This window comes from Ornithorhynchus anatinus, chromosome X1 (genome assembly GCF_004115215.2).
Source record: "Ornithorhynchus anatinus isolate Pmale09 chromosome X1, mOrnAna1.pri.v4, whole genome shotgun sequence".
NCBI classification, from domain to species: Eukaryota; Metazoa; Chordata; class Mammalia; order Monotremata; family Ornithorhynchidae; genus Ornithorhynchus; species Ornithorhynchus anatinus.
Window position 1 is genome coordinate 50,242,933 of NC_041749.1, and position 23,670 is coordinate 50,266,602.

General features: G+C 43.3%; 1 protein-coding gene and 1 non-coding gene across 2 annotated transcripts in view; both read left to right on the forward strand.

The window, feature by feature from the left end:
* Positions 1-23,670, forward strand: part of GRIP2 (glutamate receptor interacting protein 2) — a 177,414-nt gene that overhangs the window by 9,944 nt on the left and 143,800 nt on the right. The window contains exon 5 of the mRNA XM_039910260.1: positions 9,253-9,308. Coding sequence (XP_039766194.1) covers positions 9,253-9,308 — 56 coding nt within the window. The remainder of the gene's footprint in view (positions 1-9,252; positions 9,309-23,670) is intronic.
* LOC114806885 lies at positions 9,394-9,531 on the forward strand. Its single transcript, XR_003754940.1, has one exon. It is a non-coding gene; the product is annotated as a small nucleolar RNA SNORA7 (small nucleolar RNA).

Consider the following 23,670-nt stretch of genomic DNA (forward strand, 5'->3'; position numbering starts at 1 on the left):
AAATGCTCAGTAAATACCAGTGATTGATTGAAGGACAGCCATCTTGCTGTTCCTCTGGGTATCGAGTTACCACAGTCATAGGCAACATACTGGGCTGGATGGACCAATGTCTGTCTCCTCCTCTAGATTGTAAACTCCTTGAGGGCAGGGAACATGTCTATCAACTCTGTTATATTGTATTCTGCCAAGCGCTTAGTATGATGTTTTGCACACAGTAAACAACATGGTTTAGCAGCATGGTCTAGTGGATAGAGCACAAGCTTGGGAGTCAAAAGGTTCTGGGTTCTAATCCCAGCTCTGCCACTTGTTTTCTGTGTGACCTTGGGCAAGTCACTTCACTATTATGTGCCTCAGTTATCTCATCTGCAAAATGGGGATTAAGACAGTGTGCACCATGGGGAATAAGTACTGGGTCCAATCTGATTACCTTGTACCTACCCCAGTGCTTAGGAAAGTGCCTGGCACATAGTAAGTACTTAACAAATACCATAAAAAAGAAAACTCCTCACTCTTGGCTTCAAAGCTCTCCATTACCTTGCCCCCTCCTACCTCACCTCCCTTCTCTCCTTCTACAGCCCACCCTGTATGCTCCACTTCTCTGCCGCTAACCTCCTCATGGTCCCCCTTTTGTGCCTGTCCCGCCATCGACCCCTGTCCCACATCCTACCGCTGACCTGGAATGCCCTCCCTCCTCACATCCACCAAACTACCTCTCTTCCCCTCTTCAAAGCTCTACTGAGAGCTCACCCCTCCAGGAGGCCTTCCCAGACTGAGCCCTCCCTTTCCCTCTGCTCCTCCTCCCCTCCCCATTCCCCCTTCTCCCACCCTCTGCTCTTCCAACTTCCCCTCCCTACAGCACTGTGCATATTTGTATATATTATTTATTACTCTATTTTGTTAATATCTATATATTTATGATTCTATTTATCTTGATAATATTTATGCCAGACTACTTGTTTTGTTCTGTTTTGTTTTGTTGTCTGTCTCCCCCGTTTAGACTGTGAGCCCATTGTTGGCCAGGGATTGTCCCTATCTGTTGCCGTATTGTACATTCCAAGTGCTTAGTACAGTGCTCTGCACATAGTAAGCGCTCAATAAATAAGATTGAATGAATAAATGAATGAAAACACTTAAATAAAATTGATTGATTGATCAATTAATCTAGTAATTGCATGCCCTATGTTCTTATGCATGGCACCATGGCTTCCCTTTTTTGATGCCGTTTCTCCCTGCTGGGTTGATGCTACTTTGCTCCTTCACACTGAGTTGCCTGTCTGGCAATGCAACTCCTGTGCTGCTGCTTCTCCTCTGCATGCTATACCCATGGGTCCTAATGACATGGGAAAATTAGGAGAAGTAGATTTAAGAGGGAAAATGAGTGATTGAGTGTTAGAAACGTGAAGTTTTAGGAGCCAGTGAGACATCCAAATGGAGGCGTTTTGTAGGCAAAATGAGGTGTGGGATTTAAGGTTAGATGAGAGGGTTACTTGAAGGATGAGTGTCATTTTGAACTATGACCCATCTGTCAGACCAAGTCTTTCAAGAAGAGCCGATAAGGTGCTGGGGAACCCAGAACAGGGCTTTGTGAAATTAAGAGCTGCAAGGTGGAGAGAGCCAGTAAATTGTGAAAGAGCATTCGAAGAGGTAGGAGGAGATCCAGTTGAGTACCATGTCAGCACATGCAAGTCCTAACAGTGTTTCAGGGCGAAGGAAGTGGTCTGTGGTGCCAATGGCAGCCTAGAGGTCAAGGAGGATTAGGACAGAGTGGCGGCCATAGAATTTGGCTATAAAGAAGTCATTGGTAATAATTGTGGTATTTAATAATTGTGGTATTTGTTAAGTGCTTACTATGTGCCAGGCACTGTACTAAGCACCAGGATGGATACAAGCAAATCGGGTTGGACACAGTTTCTTTCCCATATGGGGCTCACAGACTCAATCCCCATTTTACAGATGAGGTAACTAAGGCCCAGAGAAATGAAGTGACTTGCTCAAGGTCACACAGCAGGCAAGTGGCGGATCAAGATTAGAACCCATGACCTCCTGACTCCCAGGCCCGGGCTCTATCCACTATACCATGCTGCTTCTCTAACCTCAGACTTCAGAGTGCAATCTCAATGGAGTGAAGGGATGGAAAACCCAATTGCTTTCTCTCAGCCTGTGTCTTTCTGAAATTCCATTTGGTGCAATCTCTCAATTATTCCATTATTCAGTGAAGCTGTTTGGTTTTGTTGCTTTGTAAATTTGCGACCAAACTTTACAAACTTTACAAGTGAGCCTTGTCCCACGTTTGAAAACTTGGGTCCCTCCTCCCCACAGCCATTTCTAGCCTAGCTGTCTTCCAGTGTGACAAACAGACAGGGGCCATGGAAAATTTCAGAGGGGTATTGCTTTCCCATAGCCATTGGCACCTCTCTCAGCCACAAGCCCACAAGGCTCCTAGCCCTCTGGCCACTGTGTTACAGTCCCCTCCCCCTACCACCTAGTCCCTTATCACTCAGGCTCCGAGAAGGGAGAGTTTTTCTCCTCCTTGGTTCCACATCACAGTATCCCAGCCCACACCAGCCTTTCTATGATTGTTCATGAGCAGGCAATTTTTTTAAAAAATAACTTGCATTTGCTTCTTTCCTTCTCTTTGAAAGCATATAAAGGTAAATACACTGAATTATCTAGAGAACAAAGACCCAATCTGTTCCAAACAGAGCTTGCAATTTAGTCTGATCTTAATCTTCCTTAATGAACAAAACTTCCAGGCTGCATGGAAAACCTGTAAATGTTAATTAAGAGACCACTTTCATGTTCCCATGGGTAAGAAGTAAGAAAGCTTTATTTGATAAGGGCAACACCACAAGTCAACAGTAATCAAGTTTTGAGCTTCTTTTTCTTTGAAGTAACTAGAAGTGCAATCTTCTGTAGTTGTATGCTTGATATATGTTTCAATACATGTGTTTTTAATTTTCCAATTCGAAGAATGATTTATTTTTAGGATGACTCTCTCCAAGGTAAATGGATGTCCACATTACTTAAAACCCGTGTTTTCCCCTAGAACATTAGTTTTCAATCTAAGAGCTTTTCCTGAAATAGCTGGGAATTTCTGAGATCTGGCTTTGGTATCCTTTGGGGAAAATCTTTATAGCATCCCATTTTCAAACTAGCAACCTTGGTATAAAATTAGGGAAACCAGGTAGCTAATGGATTATTCTATTCCTAATGACCTTCAGAGAAGAGATGCCCCAACCTTCCTTGGTAACTAAGATCAGCATCTAGTTCAGATGTTCCCTGTTGGCCTGATTGGTTTATATTTAAGCTCGTTTCCTGTTATCCCAACTTCAGTCATCAGGGATATTTACCTTTCTCTGTATAAGAACCTTCCATATTCCTGAAATTTAATCTGTTATTAAATTGCCCTTTAGCCTTCTCTTTTCCTTCTCTTTTTCTCATTCCTGTGTTTCATCATTTTCATCATTGAGCCCCCAATCACTTCCTGCTTAAATATGGAACCCAAATCACCCTCTTGTTAATCCTTCCCTCTGCTAGTGAGGAACCCCAGTGCAAAGGAATGAAAAGCAGCATGACAATGAAAAGTGCACAGTCTTGGGAGTCAGAGGACTTGGTTTCTAATCCTGGCTCTGCCACTTGTCTGCTGTGTGACCTTGGGCAAGCCACTTAGCTTCTCTGTGCCTCATTCACCTCAACTGTAAAATAGGGATTAAGACTGTGAGCCCCACGTGGGACAACCTGATTACCTTGTATCTACCCTAGCACTTAAAACAGCGGTCGGTACATAGTAAGCACTTAACAAATACCATAATTATTATTACTGAAAGAGTGAGTCATGGGGACTGTGCGCCCAATGTGGGCAGGGATTGTCTCTATTTGTTGCTGAATTGTACTTCCCAAGCACTTAGTATGGTGCTCTGCACACAGTAAGCGCTCAGTAAATATGATTGAATGAATGAATGAATGACTGATGGGATCTCAGACAAGCAGGCCTCACAAGCAATGCAAACTGAACATTTCAGGAAAAGTTGGTCCAGCAATCAATAAATGGGATTCTTGAGTGCTTACTGTGTGCAGAGCACTTGGAAGAGTACAGTTCCAAAGAGTTGGAGGACACAATCCCTGCCCACAAGGAACTTACAGTCCGACTCCATTAGGAGTCTGAACTAATCAAGGAGTCTCATCTATGCTTCATGTGACTTTTCGTTCAGACTAGTTCAGTCCTTTGGCATTTCAGGATAGCAGTCACTGCAGGGGAAGGTAGCTTTGTCAAGTGGAAAAGGCATGGGGCTGGGAGTTAAAAGAGATGGGTTCTAGTCCTGGCTCTGCCCCTGGCCTGTTGTGTGATCTTGGGCCAGTTGTTTTATGTCTCTGACCCTCAAGTTCCTCATTTGTATAATGGCGATAATAATAATAATTATTATTTGTATAGTACTTGTTAAGTGCTTACTGTGTGCCAAGCACTGTTCTATGCGCTGGGATTGATGCAAGGTAATCAGGTTGTCCCACGTGGGGCTCACAGTCTTAATCCCCATTTTACAGATGAGGTAACTAACTGAGCCCCACAAAAGTTAAGCGGCTTGCCCAAAGTCACAGAGCTGACACGTGGCGGAGCGGGGTTTAGAACCCACAATCTCTGACTCCCAAGCCCATGCTCTTTCCACTAAGCCACGCTGCTTAGATATACCTGCCTCACCCTATCTCAAAAGGATGTTGTGAGATTAAAATGAAATAATTGAAGTAGAAGCTCATTGGAAATTTGAAACTGCTGTACAAAATACAGTGTATTATTATGGCCTGGTGGTTTGGAGCTTGGGTTCTTTGAAGAACACCTTTTTTGGTCACAGTGACTCAAGTTGGTTATAGTGTGACATCACAATGGTGTGCATTTTCTAAAGAAGCATGTGCTTGGCCTCCAGGTCCTCACTGATTTGATCACCCCTACAGACTGCTCCATCCCCTGTCTGGAGTTCCTCTGTGAGGCAGCTCTTCCCTAAGATCAGAGGAGCTGGGAAGACAAGGGGGAAAGCCCAGATTGCACCTCAGCAGTCTGTCAGAGGTAGCAAGAGTGCAGAATCTCCCTAAGGAAAGAATCATGCTGCACTGTCCCTGGCTCTGGACTCTAAACCAGGCTGGACTGGGGCTCCTTCTGGGAAACTGATGATGCTTTTTTACATTGTGGTTCACCACTCTGACCTGGACTGGTGTCCCTCACTGCTGATGTCCTGCTGAATCTTTCTCCTGAATATCTCTCAGAAATGCACCCTTTTTTCTTCTTCAGTCTTTTATCCACAGACTCTTACCAGACCCAAATAACTCATGCCTTATTTACTGCACAGTTTCTTTGCTGAAATCTATGTCTCCATCCAATTCCCCCTCAGGTTCTCCATGAGCTTTGCTCTGAATATGTTTCTTCTACAGAAACTTACACTGACTCCCACTTGATGTTCACTTTATGTTAAAACTTCCGCTTTCCCTGTCAAAGTCATCACAAGTGGATAATCTCTCCCCCGCTTTCCAAACTGAACTGGTCCCTGTCCCACGCAGGGCTCACAATCTAGGTAATATCTGCCCACAGTACCTGTTTGCCAAATCATATCTCATCCCTCCAAAATGCTACAAAAACTCTACCACCTTCATGAAACCATCCTACATTAACCTCGCTGACTCCAAGCAATCCAGTCCCTCCAGGAAATCTTTAGCACTTTCACTAATCCGGACTCCGCCACTTGTCTGCTGTGTGACCTTGGGCAAGTCACTTAATTACTCTGTGTCTAAAGTTCCCTCATCCTGAAAATGGGGATTAAGTTTGTGAGCCCTATGTGAGACAGGGACTGTGTCCAACTTAATAATCTTGTATCAACCCCAGCGCTTAGAACAGTGCCTGGCACATAGTAAGCTCTTAACAAATACCATAATCATAATAATCTCTGTAATTATGTTTATATGCATCTTCTGCTTAGGCACTTGGGTTTATCTTCCTTATTAACAGTGGTGAATTTATATTTCTTCTGCTTTCCCCAGTAGTTGTAGTAGTTATTGTTCTTCATATTCAAAGAAGATTCCATGGATGGTGTAAGAGAAGCAGCATGGCTTAGTGGAAAGAGCACGGGCTTGGGAGTCAGAGGACATGGGTTCTAATCCCACCTCCACCACTTGTCAGATGTGTGGCCTCGGGCAAGTCACTTAACTTCTCTGTGCCTCAATTAACTCATCTGTAAAATGGGGATTACAAGTGTGAGCCCCACATGGGACAAGCTGATTACCCTGTATCTACCCCAGCACTTAAAACAGTGCTTAACACATAGTAGGTGCTTAACAAATACCATTAAAAAAAGATTACCTATGGGTGGGATGGTGGCTGAAAGGGTCCATATGGTTCTGCTAGTTGTGATCTCACCATGCATGGTCTTGTTCCTTATTGTACTGACATGTTTACTGTTGGACTGAGGTTTTTAAATGGCTGGAATTCATGGACTGAATTTTGTACTTCCTTTTTAAACCCCAGAGTGCTTAGTAGAGTGCTGCGCACTGTGCGGAAGAATGATTTTAATAAATGAGGACTGTTTGATTGGCTGACTTTTTATTTTACACTGGGCTACTCCGATGAGATGGAAAGATGAAACTGCTATTTTTATTCCCTTTGTTTTCACAACTTTCCTCTTCTTTTTTAACTCTCAGTTGTTTTAAATGCTTTCATGAGATATTTTATTCCATCTACACCCTGTTTTGAAGCAAAGAGCAAAATTTTAGTAAATGAAGAAGCATACCTCTGCTTCTTGACTCTGAAAGGTTGTATGCCAAAGAGAAAGGGACCTCTCTGTTTCATCTGAAGATAGACTTTCAAAGAGTTTGTTTACAGGTGATTTCAAGATGGCTGGACTGCTTACCCCAGAGTTCAAATATGATTGATGTGTTGTGATCGTATTTACTGAGCACTTACTGTGAGGAGAGCACTGTACTTAGCACTTTGAGAGAGTACAATATAACAGAATTGGTAGACAGGTTCCCTGACCACAGTGAGCTTACAGTGTAGAGGGGGGAGACAAACATTAATTTAAATAAAGAAATTAGGGATATGTACATAAATGCTGTGGGGCAGAGGGAGGGGTTGATAAGGGTGCAAACCCAAGTTCAAGGGTGATGCAGAAGGGAGTGGGATAAGAGGAAATAAGGAAATAAGTCAGAGAAGGCCTCTTAGAGGAGATGTGCTTTTAATAAGACTTTGAAGGTGAGGAGAGTGATCATCTGTCAGATGCAAGATGAAAAAGAAGGAACAGCTTTGTTTGTTATTTTGGAAATTCGTCCAATCTGCGTAGATTGATTCTTCATACTCATTTTGTATGGTAACCTTATATTTTGGTGTCATGTTATATCCTTTCTGGCTTCTTAGTTTGTCTCATGTGTGGTGTCATTTTTTTTCTTACATGGAGTAGATACAAGCTGTTCACTTCTGTAGTAAAATATTGTCACCAGAAACCTCAAACATGAATAGCGTTTATATGCACTGGCTTGGATACATAATGAAAATGCCTGTAATCTGCCATAGTCCTTCACTATGACATTTACACATTTTTGGATAGGGGTGTCTTCAGTGGCCAGCAATTTTAATGATCACCCTTTTTACTTTTGTGTTATATTCTTAAAAGCCTCCGGTGGATGGAGCTGGGAAAGAATTTATTTTTTGTCTCTATGCCATGAAGTTGTAGAGAAGCAGTGTGGCTTAGTGGAAAGAGCCCGGGCTTGGGAGTCAGAGGTCATGGGTTCTAATCCTGGCTCTGCCACTTGTCAGCTGTGTGACCTTGGGTAAGTCACTTAACTTCTCTGTGCCTCAGTTACCTCATCTGTAAAATGAGGATGAAGACTGTGAGCCCTACGTGGGACAACCTGATCACCTTGTATCTACCCCAGCGCTTAGAACAGTGCTTTATACATAGTAAGTGCTTAACAAATACCAACATTATTATTATTAGTCTTAGCAGTATTCATTGAGCACCCACTTGGTGCAGTGTGCTGTATTAGATGCTTGGGAAGTACAGAGTAAAGATGTGACATGTTTCCTGCTCACAAGGAGCTTACACTCTAACAGGGGAGACCGACACAAAAATATTTATGAGACTGGACAAAATAAATATACTGAGCAGATAGAACTGACTTCTTAACCTCTTCTGACCCACTCTCTACCCCCAAAATGTCCCTTAAGACCTAAACAGGGAACTGTTGCTGCTCCCACTGTACAGTCCCACTTGACTGTAATCTTGACCTCATTCCCTACAAGAGAAGGTCCTGGGTTCTAATCCTGGCTCCATCACATGTATGCTTTGTGACCTTGGGCAAGTCATTTATCTTCTCTGGGCCTCAGCTCCCTCATCTGTAAAATGGAGATTGAGAGTATGAGCCCTATGTGGGAGAGGGACTGTGTCCAACCTGATTATCTTGTGCTTAATACAGTGATTGGCACATAATAAGTGCCTAATGAATATTATTACTCTTATGAACAGCCATATCATTAATCCCTTTGACAAAGCTGTCTAGTTGATTCTGGAAATATTACTTGCCAAGTGTCCCTAGGATACTGTTAGTGCAGTGGTTTCCATATGGGGTATTCAAACAAACTGATGTGACTCAAGGACCCCTATATTTTGCCCTGAGAATTTTGGGACACCATCATCTCTGACTTCACATGAACTTCCAGTGCGTAAGGAGCAAAAAGGGAGAAGTAGAGTGCTTCCTATCCTAACCAACAATGACATGGACACATTACTAGAATCTTTCCCATCCACCAAAAATGAGCACATATGGTGACTCTCCCAATCTATCATGTCCTGATTCCCCTGTCCCTAGACAGGTGGACCTTTTGGGGCAGGATGGGCAGCCATAGCTCACCCTATCTACCCTTTGAAGCTAGGTGGTGGCCCGCAGAACTAGAACAGCCAAGATGCCATCTTCATTTCCCAAGCCCAAATTCCAAACCTTGTAGGGACTCTAAGAGAGAGGCAGGACACTCTCTGGGCAGTGGGATTTAACTAGTGTCTCTCATTAGTTTCATCGGGCTCCAGGACCAAACTGTGTGCTCCTCTCCCTCCAGCCCTGGAACCCAGCATATGCTGAGGGAGTAAATTGGGGGCTCACCAGGGCTGGAACAAAGACTCTTCTCTTCTGGCCTGGCTCCAGAGCCTGGTGAGTTTGTTTTGCAACAGGGGCCAGATAAAGCAGGAAGAAATTTTCCTTCTCTTTATTCTTCACCTACAGGCTCCTGGACCAACAGGAAGCTCTTTGGGCCCTTACAGGAAGTAAGGTGACCAGATGTAAGTGGGACAGTCCTAAAGTTCCAGGGTCAAGCCCAATAATTCAATCAATCGATGCTATTTATTGAGTGCTTAATCTATACAACTCCTCTGAGGGTCGCACCTGGAAAGTTTCCAGTATTCTACCAGTCTCGGCTAGGGGAGGGGAAGTCAAGCAGACACATACCCATTCCATTCCTAGCTTGGGCAGTGACTAGTGAGTGGAAGGCAGTCTGCTACAAGTCAAAACTCACCCATGCTGGGCGGCAGCAACATGGGAGAGAGTCAAGGGCAGAGACTTGTGTTTACTGCATGGAAGGCGGCAATGGTAAACCACTTCCATATTTTTACCAAGAAAAGTGTATGGATACACTACCAGAACGATTGCAAATGGAGAGCGGGGCATTCTGGGAGAGATGTGTCCATGGTGTCGCTATGAGTCAGAAAAGACTTGTCTGCATAAGATAAGACAAATCTATGCAAAGCACTGTACTAAGCATTTGGGGGAGTACAATAGAGTGCATGATCCCTGCCCTCAAGGAGACAGACGTCAAAATAAATTATGGAGAGAGGAAGCAACAGAGTATAAGGATATGTACTTAAGTGCTGTGGGGGTGGGAAGTGTGAATATCAGCGTGCTTAGGGGTATGGAATCAAGCTCTTAGGGGTATGGAATCAAGCTCACTGGCAATGGCTAAGGTAGAATAGGGAGGGGAGATGAGAATTTAGTTCGGGAAGGTGCCCTGGAAGAGATGTGATTTCAGTAGGGGAGACTGGTGGTCTGTTGGATATGAATGGTGAAAAGGTTCCATCCCACTTCCCGGTTTAGATTCTTCAGAACATAGTCACACCTAAGTGAACCTAAAGGGAAACGAGAGTCAGCTGAAATGTGTGTATATATCAGCTTATGGGAAGAGGTTGCATAGTATGACCAAGACGATAGAGCACGGGCCTGAGAGTCAGAAGGATGTGAGTTCTAATCTAATCCACATATGTGCTGTGTGACCTTGGACAAGTCACTTAACTTCTCTGTGCCTCAGTTACCTTATCTGTAAAATGGAGATTAAGATTGTGAGTCCCATGTGTGACAGGGACTGTGTCTAACCTGATCCATCCTAGTGCTTAGAATAGTGCTTGACACATAGTAGATGTTTAATAAATACCAACATTGTCATCATTATTATTATTATTATTAATAAAGAAAGAGATGAATGCCCGTGCTTTGACAGGGGAGGAAGTGGGGATGAGGAAGGAAAAGCAGGGTGAAGTGTTTTCCTGAATTTGAGACCCTATGGGTCCAGTTCATAGGGCTACTTTTTTTGCCCACTCTACTTCTTTCTATCTTGATGTTCACCTTCTTCCTTCCCTCTTTTTCTTTGTCTCTTTCTTTTTGATTTCTTCTCTTTTTGGATACACATTTCTGCCTCTCTACCTGTTTCTTTCCTACCCTTTGGGTCCTGCTTTCTGTACCACTTTGAGTTTTCAAGTGTCTGGTATCTTAACTGAGGGCTAGGATCAGGACTTCTGCCCTCCCAGAAGCTATGTGGATGCCCGCCTCCTAGATGCCACATCCCCCTAAAGCCCCACCCCAAGTTAATTGCTGTGCTCAAAACAAAAGTTGGCACCCATACCTGGGGTGTGTACTTCACGAATACTGTAAAAAAACTACAAAGGAAATAATGCTTCCTTTGTTTTCCTCTAGTCCTGATGTCTGATTCTCATGTGAACTTGGTTTTCAACTTGGTTCTGAAGAGAGACACAAGCTAAGCAGCATGGTCTAATGGAAAGTGCACAGAACTGGGTCAGGAAAAGTGGGTTTTAATCCCAGCCCCATCACCTGCTGCTTGTGTGCCTTGGGTAGGTCACTTAATGTCTCTGTGCCTCAGTTTCTTGATCTGTAAAGTGGGGATAAAATACCTGTTCTCCCTCCCTCTTAAACTGCGAGCCTTGTGTGGGGCAGGGAACGTGTGCAGTTGGATTGGCACATACTAAGAACTGAACTAAACACCACAATTATTACTATTATCATTATTCTGGAAGAGGTTTATCTAAATAGTAAGGAAGCAACTGGCCTTTAGACGAGTTTGCAGTTTCATTTTGTATGTGGGTGTGGAGAGAGAGAGAGAGGGAGCAGGCTGCCTTGACAGCAGCTTGACATTGCCTTGAAAGGTACTAGAAGCTCTGCAAACTGTTGCCAAAGTGGAGAAAGCGTGTGTGTGGAGGAAACCAAGCAAAACGGCTGCAGTTGCCGCCACTGCCAGCTCTCCAAATGCTACTCGGCTCGGAGCTTTCCATCAAGCCGTGTTGACGCCCTGCCAGGACAGTATCCAGTTGCAAGAGTGCTTTATAAGGGGCGACAGGGGCGAGGAAGGACACCCAGAAAGACATTCCCCTCCCCTGTCTCCTTTGGGTGGGGGTGAAAGAGGAATTCAACCCTGTAAATTCATTCCAGAGAAGGGGGCACTCTCTGGGATGTTACTGCTATAGAAGCGTTTGACTCACTGGTTGGGATGGCAAGTATGCAGCAGGATCCAGTTGCTGTCCTGACAGCTGTTCTTTCTAATCATTCCTTTCCTAACTTTGGGAGCCTGCAGCCTGCCAGCCCTCTACTCTCACAGGTCTGGGGAATATTTGTCTTACCTTTGAGTTAAATAGCTAAGGATCTCTTCTGCTGAAAGTTAAGCCTGGTTTTTCTCTTTTTAGTCCCTGGTGAGTCAGGACACAATGTCTCTCAGTGCTGGTGCACACTATCCACATTTAGAAGAAGAGAGTGCCTGGGGGCAGTGAAGCCCTCTCTCCCAGCCAAGTCAATAGGACTTTATCCCCTTCAAGTAGAAGAGTACATTCCCTTGAATCCCTGCTCTCTCTGAGGAGGAGTACATTCCCTTGAATCCCTGCTCTCTCCGAGGATTGCTGAAAGTGAGATCCCTTTAAAGTGATTTCAGTGTTTCCAGAAAGAGGGAGAGAAAAAGAGATAGAGAGAGGGATAAAGAGAGAAAGACACACAGAGAGAGAAATCGAACTGGGATTGCAAATAGCCGAATACCTTGATAGAAAATCACAGACATGCTCTGTGGACTGAAAAAGGATTTGCAGCCAGATTTGGGTGAGTGATCTTACACATTTTCCCATTTTTTTCCATCTCTGGTTTACTCTGGTTTGACTTTTCCAGTGAGATTTTTTTTTTTTCATTCAGTGACAAGTGTAACAGAGGACTCTTTCCCTTCTGACTCCTTATTGTTTGATTTGGAATCTTGTCTTTGGCTTTAAGATGTAAAATTGGATCTTTCCCCGGGGGCAAAAGGGGGAAGAAGATAACTGGAGCTGTCTAATCACTGAAAAACCTTCTCTGTCTGAGGTAGCTGCTTTCCAGAGATCCACTAAAATAACATGGAGTTTGTAGCATTTTGCAAATGACTGCTATGATGCTATGTGCGGTGGTCTTTATTTCCTAGGACATCTCCCACCTGAAAACCCCCTTTTAACTGTCTCCTTATTGTTATTTGCTCATGTTTTCCTGCACCTTGATTTTCAGGTGCCCGGGGCATGACTTTTGGAAGGGAAGAGGCTGTCACAGACTGTGGGAAGGAAGGAACAGTGGTATCTACTCTATTTTTTAAGGCTCCCTAGCTCATGTTCGCGCCTCATAGGTCTAAATGAAACTCTGCTTGCTGCAGTGGCTTTAGGGGCATGTGGGATTTTTTCAAAATGGAATTAGCCAAGGTGACAAACCCAGCTTGGGGATGGGAGGAAGGACTGTAAAATGAAATAGAGGGAGAAGGGTGGGAGGAAACAAAAACTACTCTTTTCACAGGAACAGAAATCAGAAAAGCTTAGAAGGCCATTTTGGAGATGAATGGTATCTTTTCCTTCCTTGGGTGGAAAGTTGGCAATGTGGTAGTTAAGGATCTTTTCGTAGTAATAATAATGACAATTGTGGTATTTGTTAAGCGTTTACTATGTGTCAAGCGATATACTCAGCAATGGGGTAGATACCAGATAATCAGGTCCCACATGGGGCTCACTGTGTCTAAGTATGAGGAAAAGAGGTAATGAATCCCCATTTTTCAGATGAGGGAACTGAGGCACTGAAAAGCAAAATGACTTGCTCAGGGTCACAGAGCAGACAAATGACAGGGCTGGCATTAGAACCCAGGACCTCTAATTCCCAGGCCTGAGCTCTTTTTAATAGGCCACACTGCTTCTCCAACAGACCCGATGTTTGCTTTGCTATGCTCCTGCTTTTTCCTCTCTTTTTTCATATCACATAATACACCTCCAACCTTGAGCATTTGAATATGAATGGAGTACAGCCCAGGAATCATTCTAGAAAATTTGTGCTCTCCCGGAAATGAATCCCTCATGGTGCTGCTTTCTAGGAAGGGATAATAGATTACATTGAGGCTGGTGAATTTTGCTTTTGGGGAAGACTGGGGCCCTGGAAGCAGGATCCCCATATACCAGATGTCTGCATCCTATCCAAACATTTAGAACAATTGGCCTCCTATGGAGAAAACAGGATGTTTCAGAGACACTCCAAGAAGGGTGAAAGGGAAGTATATTTAAAGGGCTGCTTTCCCTATTGGAAAGCATGCTGGAAAATTAACCCCCAGTTTGATGAGCCCAGGGAGCCGGAGAAGTCTATTCAAAAAAAGATCCAGTAGAGGCCCCTCCAAAATAATTTAGGCTATTTTGTAGGGACTCAGGTGGCTGATTTATGGATTGGCATTCCTGACCAGTGAACCGGGGTACTGTTCCCTTACTCTGTAAAGCTCACTTTTAGCAGAGTTTTGAAGGAGAGAGGAGACATTATTGGTCAAGAGATGGGGGAAGAGCATCTAACATTTAGCATGTGGATTTGATCCAGGGGTTCACAGAAGCTCTCACACACAGTACACGGTGCACACAGTAAGCACAGAGTAAGCGCACATAGTAAGCGCTCGATAAATACGATTGAATGAATGAGTACTGAGCCCAGAGGGCCATATATAAAAATAATGGTAATAATAATTGTGGTATTTGTTAAGCACTTACTATGTTCCTTACACTGGGGTAAATACAAGGTAATCAGGTTGGCTATAGTCCCTGTCCCACATGGTGTGCACAGTCTTAATCCCCACTTTACAGATGAGGCTACTGAGGCACAGAGAAGGTAAGTGATTTGTCCAGGGTCCCACAGCAGACATGTGGCAGAGCTGGGATTAGAACCCACCTCCTCTGACTCCCAAGCCTGTGCTTTGTCCACTAGGCCACCCTGCTTCCTGTGTTTTCCAGTCTCCAGGACAAGTCCTTAGATGTCCTGCTGCCACCTAAAACTTAATGTTCTTGAAGCTAAACTCATCTTCACCTTCCTCAAACCCTCACCTTCAACCAGTCAATCGATGGGATTGATTGAGTTCTTACTCTGTGCAGATCCCTCTGCTAAGCAGTTGCATGTCTACAGAGGTGGTAGACATTCCCTGCCCATAAAGAGCTTATTGATCTCTTCCCAACATCTTCCTGACAATCACTGGCCTCACTATCCACAAATGCCTCATACCCAAAAGCCCAGAGTAGTCTCTGATTCCCTGCTCTCATTCATCATCTACATTCAATTTGTCAGTAATATTTCCTGGTTCCATCCTTTCCTTTCCAGTGCAGCACCCCATACCACTTCATTCCGGGACTACTGAAACAGCTTCCTGCTCATTTCCCTTATTCCAGACTTGCTTCCAACCCATTTACCCTTCAACCTTATCATCTTCCCCACAGCATTTTCCCTGACATTCCCCAGATTCTACAGTGACTTCCTTTTCTTATTCCTCACCAATAGGAAATCCTATGCATAGACTTTTACCCCCACTCCCTATGATTTTCCTCATTTTGAGCACTATGCTCTAGCTTATTGGCCTCTAATCAACTCCCTCAGCTCTGGGACATTACTTATGCCCCCTCCCCTTGCCTCTTATCCAACGATTCTTCCTTCTTTCAAAACTCTCTGAAAACTTCCTAATGCTTATTTGTGACCCTGTAAAATGGCTGATATATCTTTGTCTTATGTGCTTTTTTATTTAGGTATATGCCTCTGTTAGTTGAACTTTCACTTGTGTATTTGTGTTCATCCCCTTTTTCTCATTAGATTGCAAAATGTTCAAGACAGCATCCAGGATCTTCTCCTCCCTTTGTAATCACCTATAGTGACTGTTCAAGGCTTTTGCCCACTGTGACTAGCAAGATTTTCTATTGATCCTCTCGCATCACTATCGCTTGGAGGTTGGGGGGAGGGGGTGGGGTTGGTAATAGCATGAGAGTCTCTTCCATTTTTGGTGCCCCAACCCCTGAACAAGGGAGACCCTGATAAGAGAGAACATCCTATCTCTTCCTGACTCATTTTCAAGGCTATTGGCAGCTTGGAATAGATGGGTCCCTTGCCTTGCCTAGAATCCTGCCCCACAAAGCCTGACTCTACTTGCCTTGGAAATCACCCACAATGAAGCCAAAGAGAGAAAAAGTCATTGGAACCCAAGTCCTTTCATGCCATAAAGAGATGGGAGGAAGGGAGAGTTGAAGGCAGTAGTGTCTTTCTTAGCCTGGACTTAAGGAGTTGGGTATCTAAACAAGACAAGAGGCAAAGACCCTGCCTGCAGCTAGGTATAGAGGCAGTTGATGTTCAAAGTACCATTCATTCATTCATTCAATAGTATTTATTGAGAGCTTACTATGGGCAGAACACTGTACTAAGCGCTTGGAATATACAATTCGGCTATTGTACAATACAGTACAATATACCAGGGGAATAGCCCCAACACTGTAAACTACTAGAGGGCAGACACCATGTATTCTATTTTTATTGAACTCTCCCAAATACCTAATATATTACTCTGCACATAGGAGGGGCTTAACAAATTCTGTTGATGATGACAATGATTGACTTTCTCTTCATGAGCCCAAACAAAAGGATTTCCAGTTGCCAACAGGAATATTGACTCTTTTCAGTGAAATCAGGATCTAGGCCAGGGTTTCATTTGAGCCAGCAGCATGGCCTACTGGAAAGAGCATAGAGCTGGGAGTCAGGACTCCTGGGTTCTAATCCTGAGTGTGCTACTTGTCTGTGTTACCTTGGGCAAGTCACTTCCCTTCTCTTGGCCTCAGTTCCTCATCTGTAAAATGGGGATGAGGACCGTGAGCCCCATATGAGACGGATACTGCATCCAACCTGATTATCTTGTATCTACCATGGTGCTTAGTACAGTGACTGGCACATAATAGGAACTTAACAAATACCATTGAAAAAAAAAAGAAACTCTGAAGAGAAGCACCCAGAAAGCTAGCAAAATCCACTGCTCCATCGACAGATATCTCCTATCCCCTCTCAAAAGTGATGGGCCTTTTGGGAGAACTGAATTGGCAATCTTTTGAAAATGGCCACTTTCGTGGCCCAAGAAATGCCTCAAAGCATATGTACTGATGAGTCTTGTCCTCAAACTTCCAAGAAATTCCAAGTTGTTTATAACTAATGCCCTTCCCATATCCTTATATCAAACTTCTCTTTTTCCCAAACAAAATCAGTTTGTGGTCAGCACATAAACTCATTCTTTCCAATGGTAATGCAGACTTTCAGAATGCTACTTATGGAGAAGGGTCTCCTTGTTCATCCTCTACATCTGTTAAGCAAACTGAAATGCATCTCTACCTTCTTTTTTTTTCCTAAGAAGATCTTTCTTCCCACCAAAACTGGAGATTCTAGTCTGTTGGGGGCTAGTGCAATTCAGAACATGGAACTGTTACTCCTAATGTAAGAATCAAGACAGAATTGGAAATGTAAGAAACAAGTAGAATTTGTGGCAATTTTACACTGGCATTGTAATTCTATATTGGCAGATCCTCCATGGGAGCCAGGACTGGTGAGGAAAGGATACAATAGGAAGAATGATGTATGTTGATTTGTCTCTTAAACCACAACACCTGTTCTCTCCTAAGCTGTTGAATCTCCTTCTAACTCTTAAACATTTCTAAATCAGTGCTGGATTTGAGTGAGTGCAGTTGTAAGTTTTACATTCCCTCTGTTATCTCCTTATGAGTTCTCTTTCTGCACCATAACATAGCAGAAAAGATTTACAGCTTCACATAGTAATATGAAATGTAATCAACGATGCAAGAGAAAGTGGTGGTTGCACGACACAGTTAAACTGAAAGTTTCTGAGTCACAAGAACCAAGAATCATAAAAAAATGACTTTCTTCCTACAGTGAGATTGCATTGGTTACCCAGACTTTACCCATAAATTATTTAATCTACTGTGTGCAGTCTTGGTGATGATAAAAGGTTGACATTATAAAAAAATAGAAATTTAAAGAGAGTTGGGTAGGTGCAGCTACTTTGTAATTCTTTGGGGCCTCTTAGGCACAAAAGGTACTGATGGTTATGTGGGAGGAAGTATTGAGTCAGAGCAAAGGTATGGGGCAGGGACTAGAGATTATAGTTTTACAGTAGTTTGTTATTTCTTGGGGTGTGTATTAAGGGTATGATTTTACAGCCAGACAATTGCTGAGATTGGGCCTTCTGAATCTGCCCAGAGGTAGATGTCATTGTCTTTTGTAATAATAAGAATAGTTGTTGGATTTGTTAAGCACTTAGTATGTGCCAGGCACTGTTCTAAATGCTGGGGTAGATAGAAGATAATTGGGTTGGACATAGTCCCTGTCCCTCATAGGGCTTGCCGTCTTAATCCCCATTTTACAGCTGAGGTAACAGACACAGAGAAGTAAAGTGACTTGCCCAAGGTCACACATCAGACAAGTGGTGGAGTTGGGAGTAGAACCCAGATCCTTCTGATTCCCAAGACCGTGCTCTGTCCACCAGGCTCTGTCCACTAGGCCATGCTCCTCCTGTTGTGATGCTGTGCTGCACCCTGAAACAACCGCTTGCTTGCAGGTGCCCTGCTCTGCTAGAGCACGAGCCTTGGAGTCAGAAGGTTGAGGGTTCTATTCTGTCTGCCACTTGTTTGCTGTGTGACGTTGAGCAAGTCACTCCTCTTCTCTGTGCCTCAGCAACCTCATCTGTAAAATGGAGATTGAGACTGTGAGCCCCACATGGGACAGAGCCTGTGTCCAATTCAATTTGTATGCACCCACCCCGGTGCTCAGTACAGTTCCTGGCACATAGTAAGTACTTAACAAATACCATTATTATTATTATCATTATTATTAGTCTTCTGCTGACTCGTCTGTCTAGATTGTCAAAAGAAAACTCTATTGTTTCTGATCGTGTTGTTGCTGATTTTTAGTTTTTCATTTCTTGGTTTTGCTTTTCCACTGTTTTTCACGAGGAAGGAAAGGATCTCCCCTCACCATCCCCCAGACCTTTACCAAGCCATTCCATGTGTCATGCTAAATGATGGGTTCTAATATAAATAACTGTAATACTTGTTAAGCACTTACTGTGTTCTTCAGGAATCTGTCCAGAAGTATTATGGAGAGAATCTGGACAGCAATAAAGAGCAGTAAGATACTCTGGGCTCTAGACGGTAAGCTTGTTGTGAGCAGTCAATGTGTCTGTTTATTGTTAAATTGTATTCTCCCAAAAGCTTGCATGACTATAATGGACAGGAAATGGTATTATGTATGAGATACTATTGTTTCGGTTTTGAGTATTTCCATTACAACTTTCTCTCATTTGGAAAGCCAATGATAGAATTGGTAATTATGGGCTGATTTTCAAATACCAGTGTTATTAAGCTTCCTGATCCCTTGAGGTTCAATGACTTCTTTGCATGTTTTAGTATTAATGCTCACCTGCATATTACAATCTGCCAGTTTGTGAGATTTTGGAGCTATGATGATATCTACTACTAATAATAATTATTATGGTATTTGTTAAGCACTTACTATGTGCCAAGCACTGTTTTAAGCACTGGGGTTGATACAAGGTTGTCCCACGTGGGGCTCACAGTCTTATTCCCCATTTTACAGATGAGGTAACTGAGGCACAGAGAAGTTAAGTGACTTGTCCAAAGTCACACAGCAGACAAGGGGCGGAGCCGGGATTAGAATCCATGACCTCTGACTCCCAAACCTGGGCTCTTTCCACTAAGCCATGCTGCTTCTCATTAGATATCTAGATATCTAGATCCTTATAGAATTTTGCTTTTTCTTTAGTGTTATTTTAAATTGATTGTTGAAGCCTACATACTAATGATGGTAGAAAAATACTTTAGAAGAAGGTGTAGAGTTCTCAGTTGCAGACTTTGACCTCTGAAAAGATTTGAAAGTTCAGAGAATAGGACTGTCTAATTGCAAACCCAACACCTGTTACAGGTGATATAATGGATAGCGCACTGAGCTGGGAGTCAGAAGGACATGGGTTCTTATCCCGGATCTGCCACTTGTCTGCTGTGTGACCTTGGGCAAGTCACTCCACTTCTCTGTGCCTCAGTTACCTCATCTGTAAAATGGGGATAGAGACTGTTAGCCCCACATGGGACAGGGACTATGTCCAACTCAATTCGTCTGTATCCATGCCAGTGCCTAGTACAGTGCCTGGTACACAGTAAGAACGTAACAAGTATCAAAATTATTATTATTATTATGTTGCAGTGAAAAGAGGAGGACTTCTAATCCTCCTCAACCTCTCAGCTGTGTTCACCACTGTGAACCACCCCCTTCTCCTGGAAACATTATCTAACATTGGCTCACTGACACTGTCCTCTCCTGGTTCTCCTCCTCTCTCTCTGGCTGCTCATCCTCAGTCTTTCTCACAGGTTCCTTCTCTGCCTCCCACCTTCTAACTGTGGGAGTCCCTCAAGGCTTATTTCTGAGTTCCCTTCTATTTCTATCTACAACCACTCCCTTGGGGAACTCATTCACTCCCACAGCTTCAACTACCATCTCTATGTGGATGATTCATAAATCTACATCTCCATCCCTGGACTCTCTCCTTTTTTGCAGTCTCATGTTTCTTCCTGACTTCAGGACATCTTGACTTGAATATCCCCCTGAGACCTCAAACTTAACATGTCCAAAACTAAACTCCTCATCTTCCCACTCAAACCCTGTCCTTCTCCTGACTTTCCCATCACTGTAGACAGCACCACCATCCTTCCTGTCTCGCAAGCCCATTATCTTGGCATTATCCTCGACTCATCTCTCACAATCAACCCACATATTCAATCTGTTACCAAATCCTGTCAATTCAACCTTCATGACATCACTAAAATCCACCCTTTCCTCTCCATCCAAACTGCAACTACGCTGATCCAAATACTCGTCATATCCCACCTTGATGATTCCTTCTGCCTCCTCACTGACCTCCCTACTTTCTGTCTCTTCTCGCTCCAGTCCATACTTCACCCTGCTGCATGGATCATTTTCCTTAAAAACACTCATTCCTCTAAAATTAGGATTTCCTAAAAATTCCATGCCTCAAGAATTTCCGGTGGTTGCCCATCCACCTCCACATTAAAAAGAAACTCCTTACCATTGACTTTAAAGCATTCAATCACCTTCCCCCTGCCTATCTTACTTCACTGATTTCCTACTACAACTGCTCACTTAACTCCTCTCACGCCATCCTATTGACTAAACCTCTGACCTCTGACCACATCCTCCCTCTGGCCTGGAATTCCCTTCCCCTTCATTTCTGACAGATCACCACTCTCCCCACCTTCAAATCAATCAATCAATCAATCATATTTATTAAGCACTTACTTTGTACAGAACACTGTTCTAAATGCTTGGCAAAGTATGATATAATAGAGTTGGTATTCCCTGCCCACAGGAGTTTACAGTCTAGAGGACTTGTTAAAGCCTTATTAAAAGCAAATCTCTTTCAACTGGCCTTCCCTAACTAATTCCTCATTTCTCCTACCCCATCTCCTTTCTGTCTCACCCTTGTATTTGGATTTGTACCCTTTAAGCCCTTGATATTCACCCCATCCTCAGCCCCACAGCACTTATGTACATATCTATAATTCATTTTAATGTCTGTCTCCCCCTCTACACTGCAAGCTCCCTGTGGACAGGGAACGTGTCTACCAACTCTGTTTTATTGTACTCTCTCAAGTGCTTAGAACAGTGTGCTGTCTGGTTGATCAAACAGTCGTATTCATTGAGCACTGTACTAAGCAATTGGGAGAGTACAGTACAGTAAAAGAGTTAGCAGACACATTCCCTGCCCACAGTAAGTTTACAGTCTAGAGGGGGAGACAAACATTAATATAAATAAGTAGTATATACAGTCAGCACTCAATAAATTCAACTGATTGATTGATTGACTGCCCAGAAGTAGGTGTACCAGCAGGCACCCCCTCACCCTGCCAAACACACACACACGCATATACATACACACACAAACATACACACCTACATACATCGGCAGTCATAGCGCATTTCAGATAATATGTGAGGTGAACAGTTTCTTTAAGGTGCAATATCAGCAGCGGCAGCAGTTCAGGGTTGATTACAGATGTAAAAGTGCTCAGCTCCAGTTGGAAGTGATATCTGTGTTAAAAGGGACATGGTGTGGGAATGAAATGGCTCTGGAATAATCAGGGTGGGTCAAGGGTCCCCCTAGAAAAAAGTGTTCTAGGTTCAGGGGTTCAAATGGGCTTCTGCCTGATGGAGCGCTTCATGCAGGTGCCGTGCAATGAGGTAACTTCTCTGTTCCTCAGTTTCCTCGACTTTTTTATGGACTTGGTTAAGTGCTTACCTTGTGCCAGGCACTGTACTAAACGCTGGTGGAGATACACACTAATGAGGTTGGACATAGTCCCTGCCCAACATGAGGCTCACAGTCTTAATCTCCATTTTATGGATAAGGCAAGTGAGGCACAGAGAAGTGAAGTGACTTGCCCAAGGTCACACAGCAGACAAGTGGCAGAACCAGGATTAGAACCCAGGTCCTTCTGACTCCCAGGCCTGTGCTCTATCCACTAGGCAAAGCTACTTTTCAACTGTAAGATGGGGGTTTGATACCTGTTCTCCCTCCTGCTTAGACTGTGAGTCATCTGGGACAGAGACTGTGTCCAAGCAGATTAACTTGTATCCACCCCAGCGTTTAAAACAGTGCATGGCACATAGTAAGTACTGAACAAATACCATAATAGTCAACTCAGGTATTACAGGGCCTGGAAAATGGAGTCTCTTCAATGCTGCACCTCCAAACCCTGCTAAATTAAGACTTGGGATTTAATGGAAATAGTGTCACAAATTGACTCTTGGGGACTGAACGCTTAAGAGTCAATCATTATTCAATGGATGGTGTCATTACCCCCAACAAATTCTTCCCCTGAGCTATGGCACTGTGGAAACCATCTATACCTCCAAATGGCATCACTAGAAAACCTTCTCTTTCATCAGGGCAGGGCAACTGCTCTGTAATAAATAGCACCCACTTTCCATTTGACATTTAGGCCTTTTTCCCGTGGCTGTCAATTTCCTTGAATCCATTGAAGTTGGAATGAAAGTGTGTTTTTTTTAATTTTGCTTTTAATTGCATCTTGAGTTTAATTGTAATGGCATAGAGGCAGAAGGCTTTGGAATAGTCCCTTAGTTGTGAGCTTTTTGCTGTGCTTAATTGATTGGATTGAGACAGGAAATGCCTAATGAAAGATAATTTATGTACCCGATAGTAGAAAGGTAATTACTAGTAAGTTAGGTAATGCTGGAAATTTCCTTTACAAAATACCTGCTGCTCCTACTTAGGAAATTGGTCAGGTAAGGACCTTCTATGCGGCTGTGAGACACTGAATTTAGGAGCAGTTTTTTGGTTTGCAGCTGTGACTGCCATTTGCGATGTCTATTGTGTTTTTTAACCCTGCCTCTTCGAATCAATTTGTTAAAAGCCTTGCTCAAGCAGAACCACTCCATTACTGCTTGCTGAGTACTAGGCTGTTTGTCTACCACTCATTCCTCCCAGCTTTCTACATCCGTGCCATATTGTTGTAGATTATGCTGGAATTTGCCTTTAAAAGCTTTCTTCTGGCTACTCAGCTCGGGGTTACCCAACTTTAGCTGTCTTATATAGCAGATGTTTAGGTATCCTGCTATCACCCACGTGAAAGTGAAGACATCCAAGTGGAAAGATGGAGGTGTTAAATCTAATTTTATTAAATGTCAAGTCTAATTTTTCTACCAGGGTTACTGATTTTGAAGATGGTGCTATTAGAACATTAGTAGTGATGATGGATTATTCTGAAGTTGGAAGTATTTTCCGCTGGTGTTGGATTACTCTGAATTATCCCTGTGTTGTTAATGAGGCTACAAATCCGAGTTGAATAAAAAGAAAATCAATGATTCAGTTTGGAGAAATTTTGGGAGTCTTGGGGGAAGAATGCCAAACCTAGCTGACCAATATCTAGGCAGGAAAATCCTAGAAATCAGTTTTACCAGAAGAGCCCTAGGGGAAAG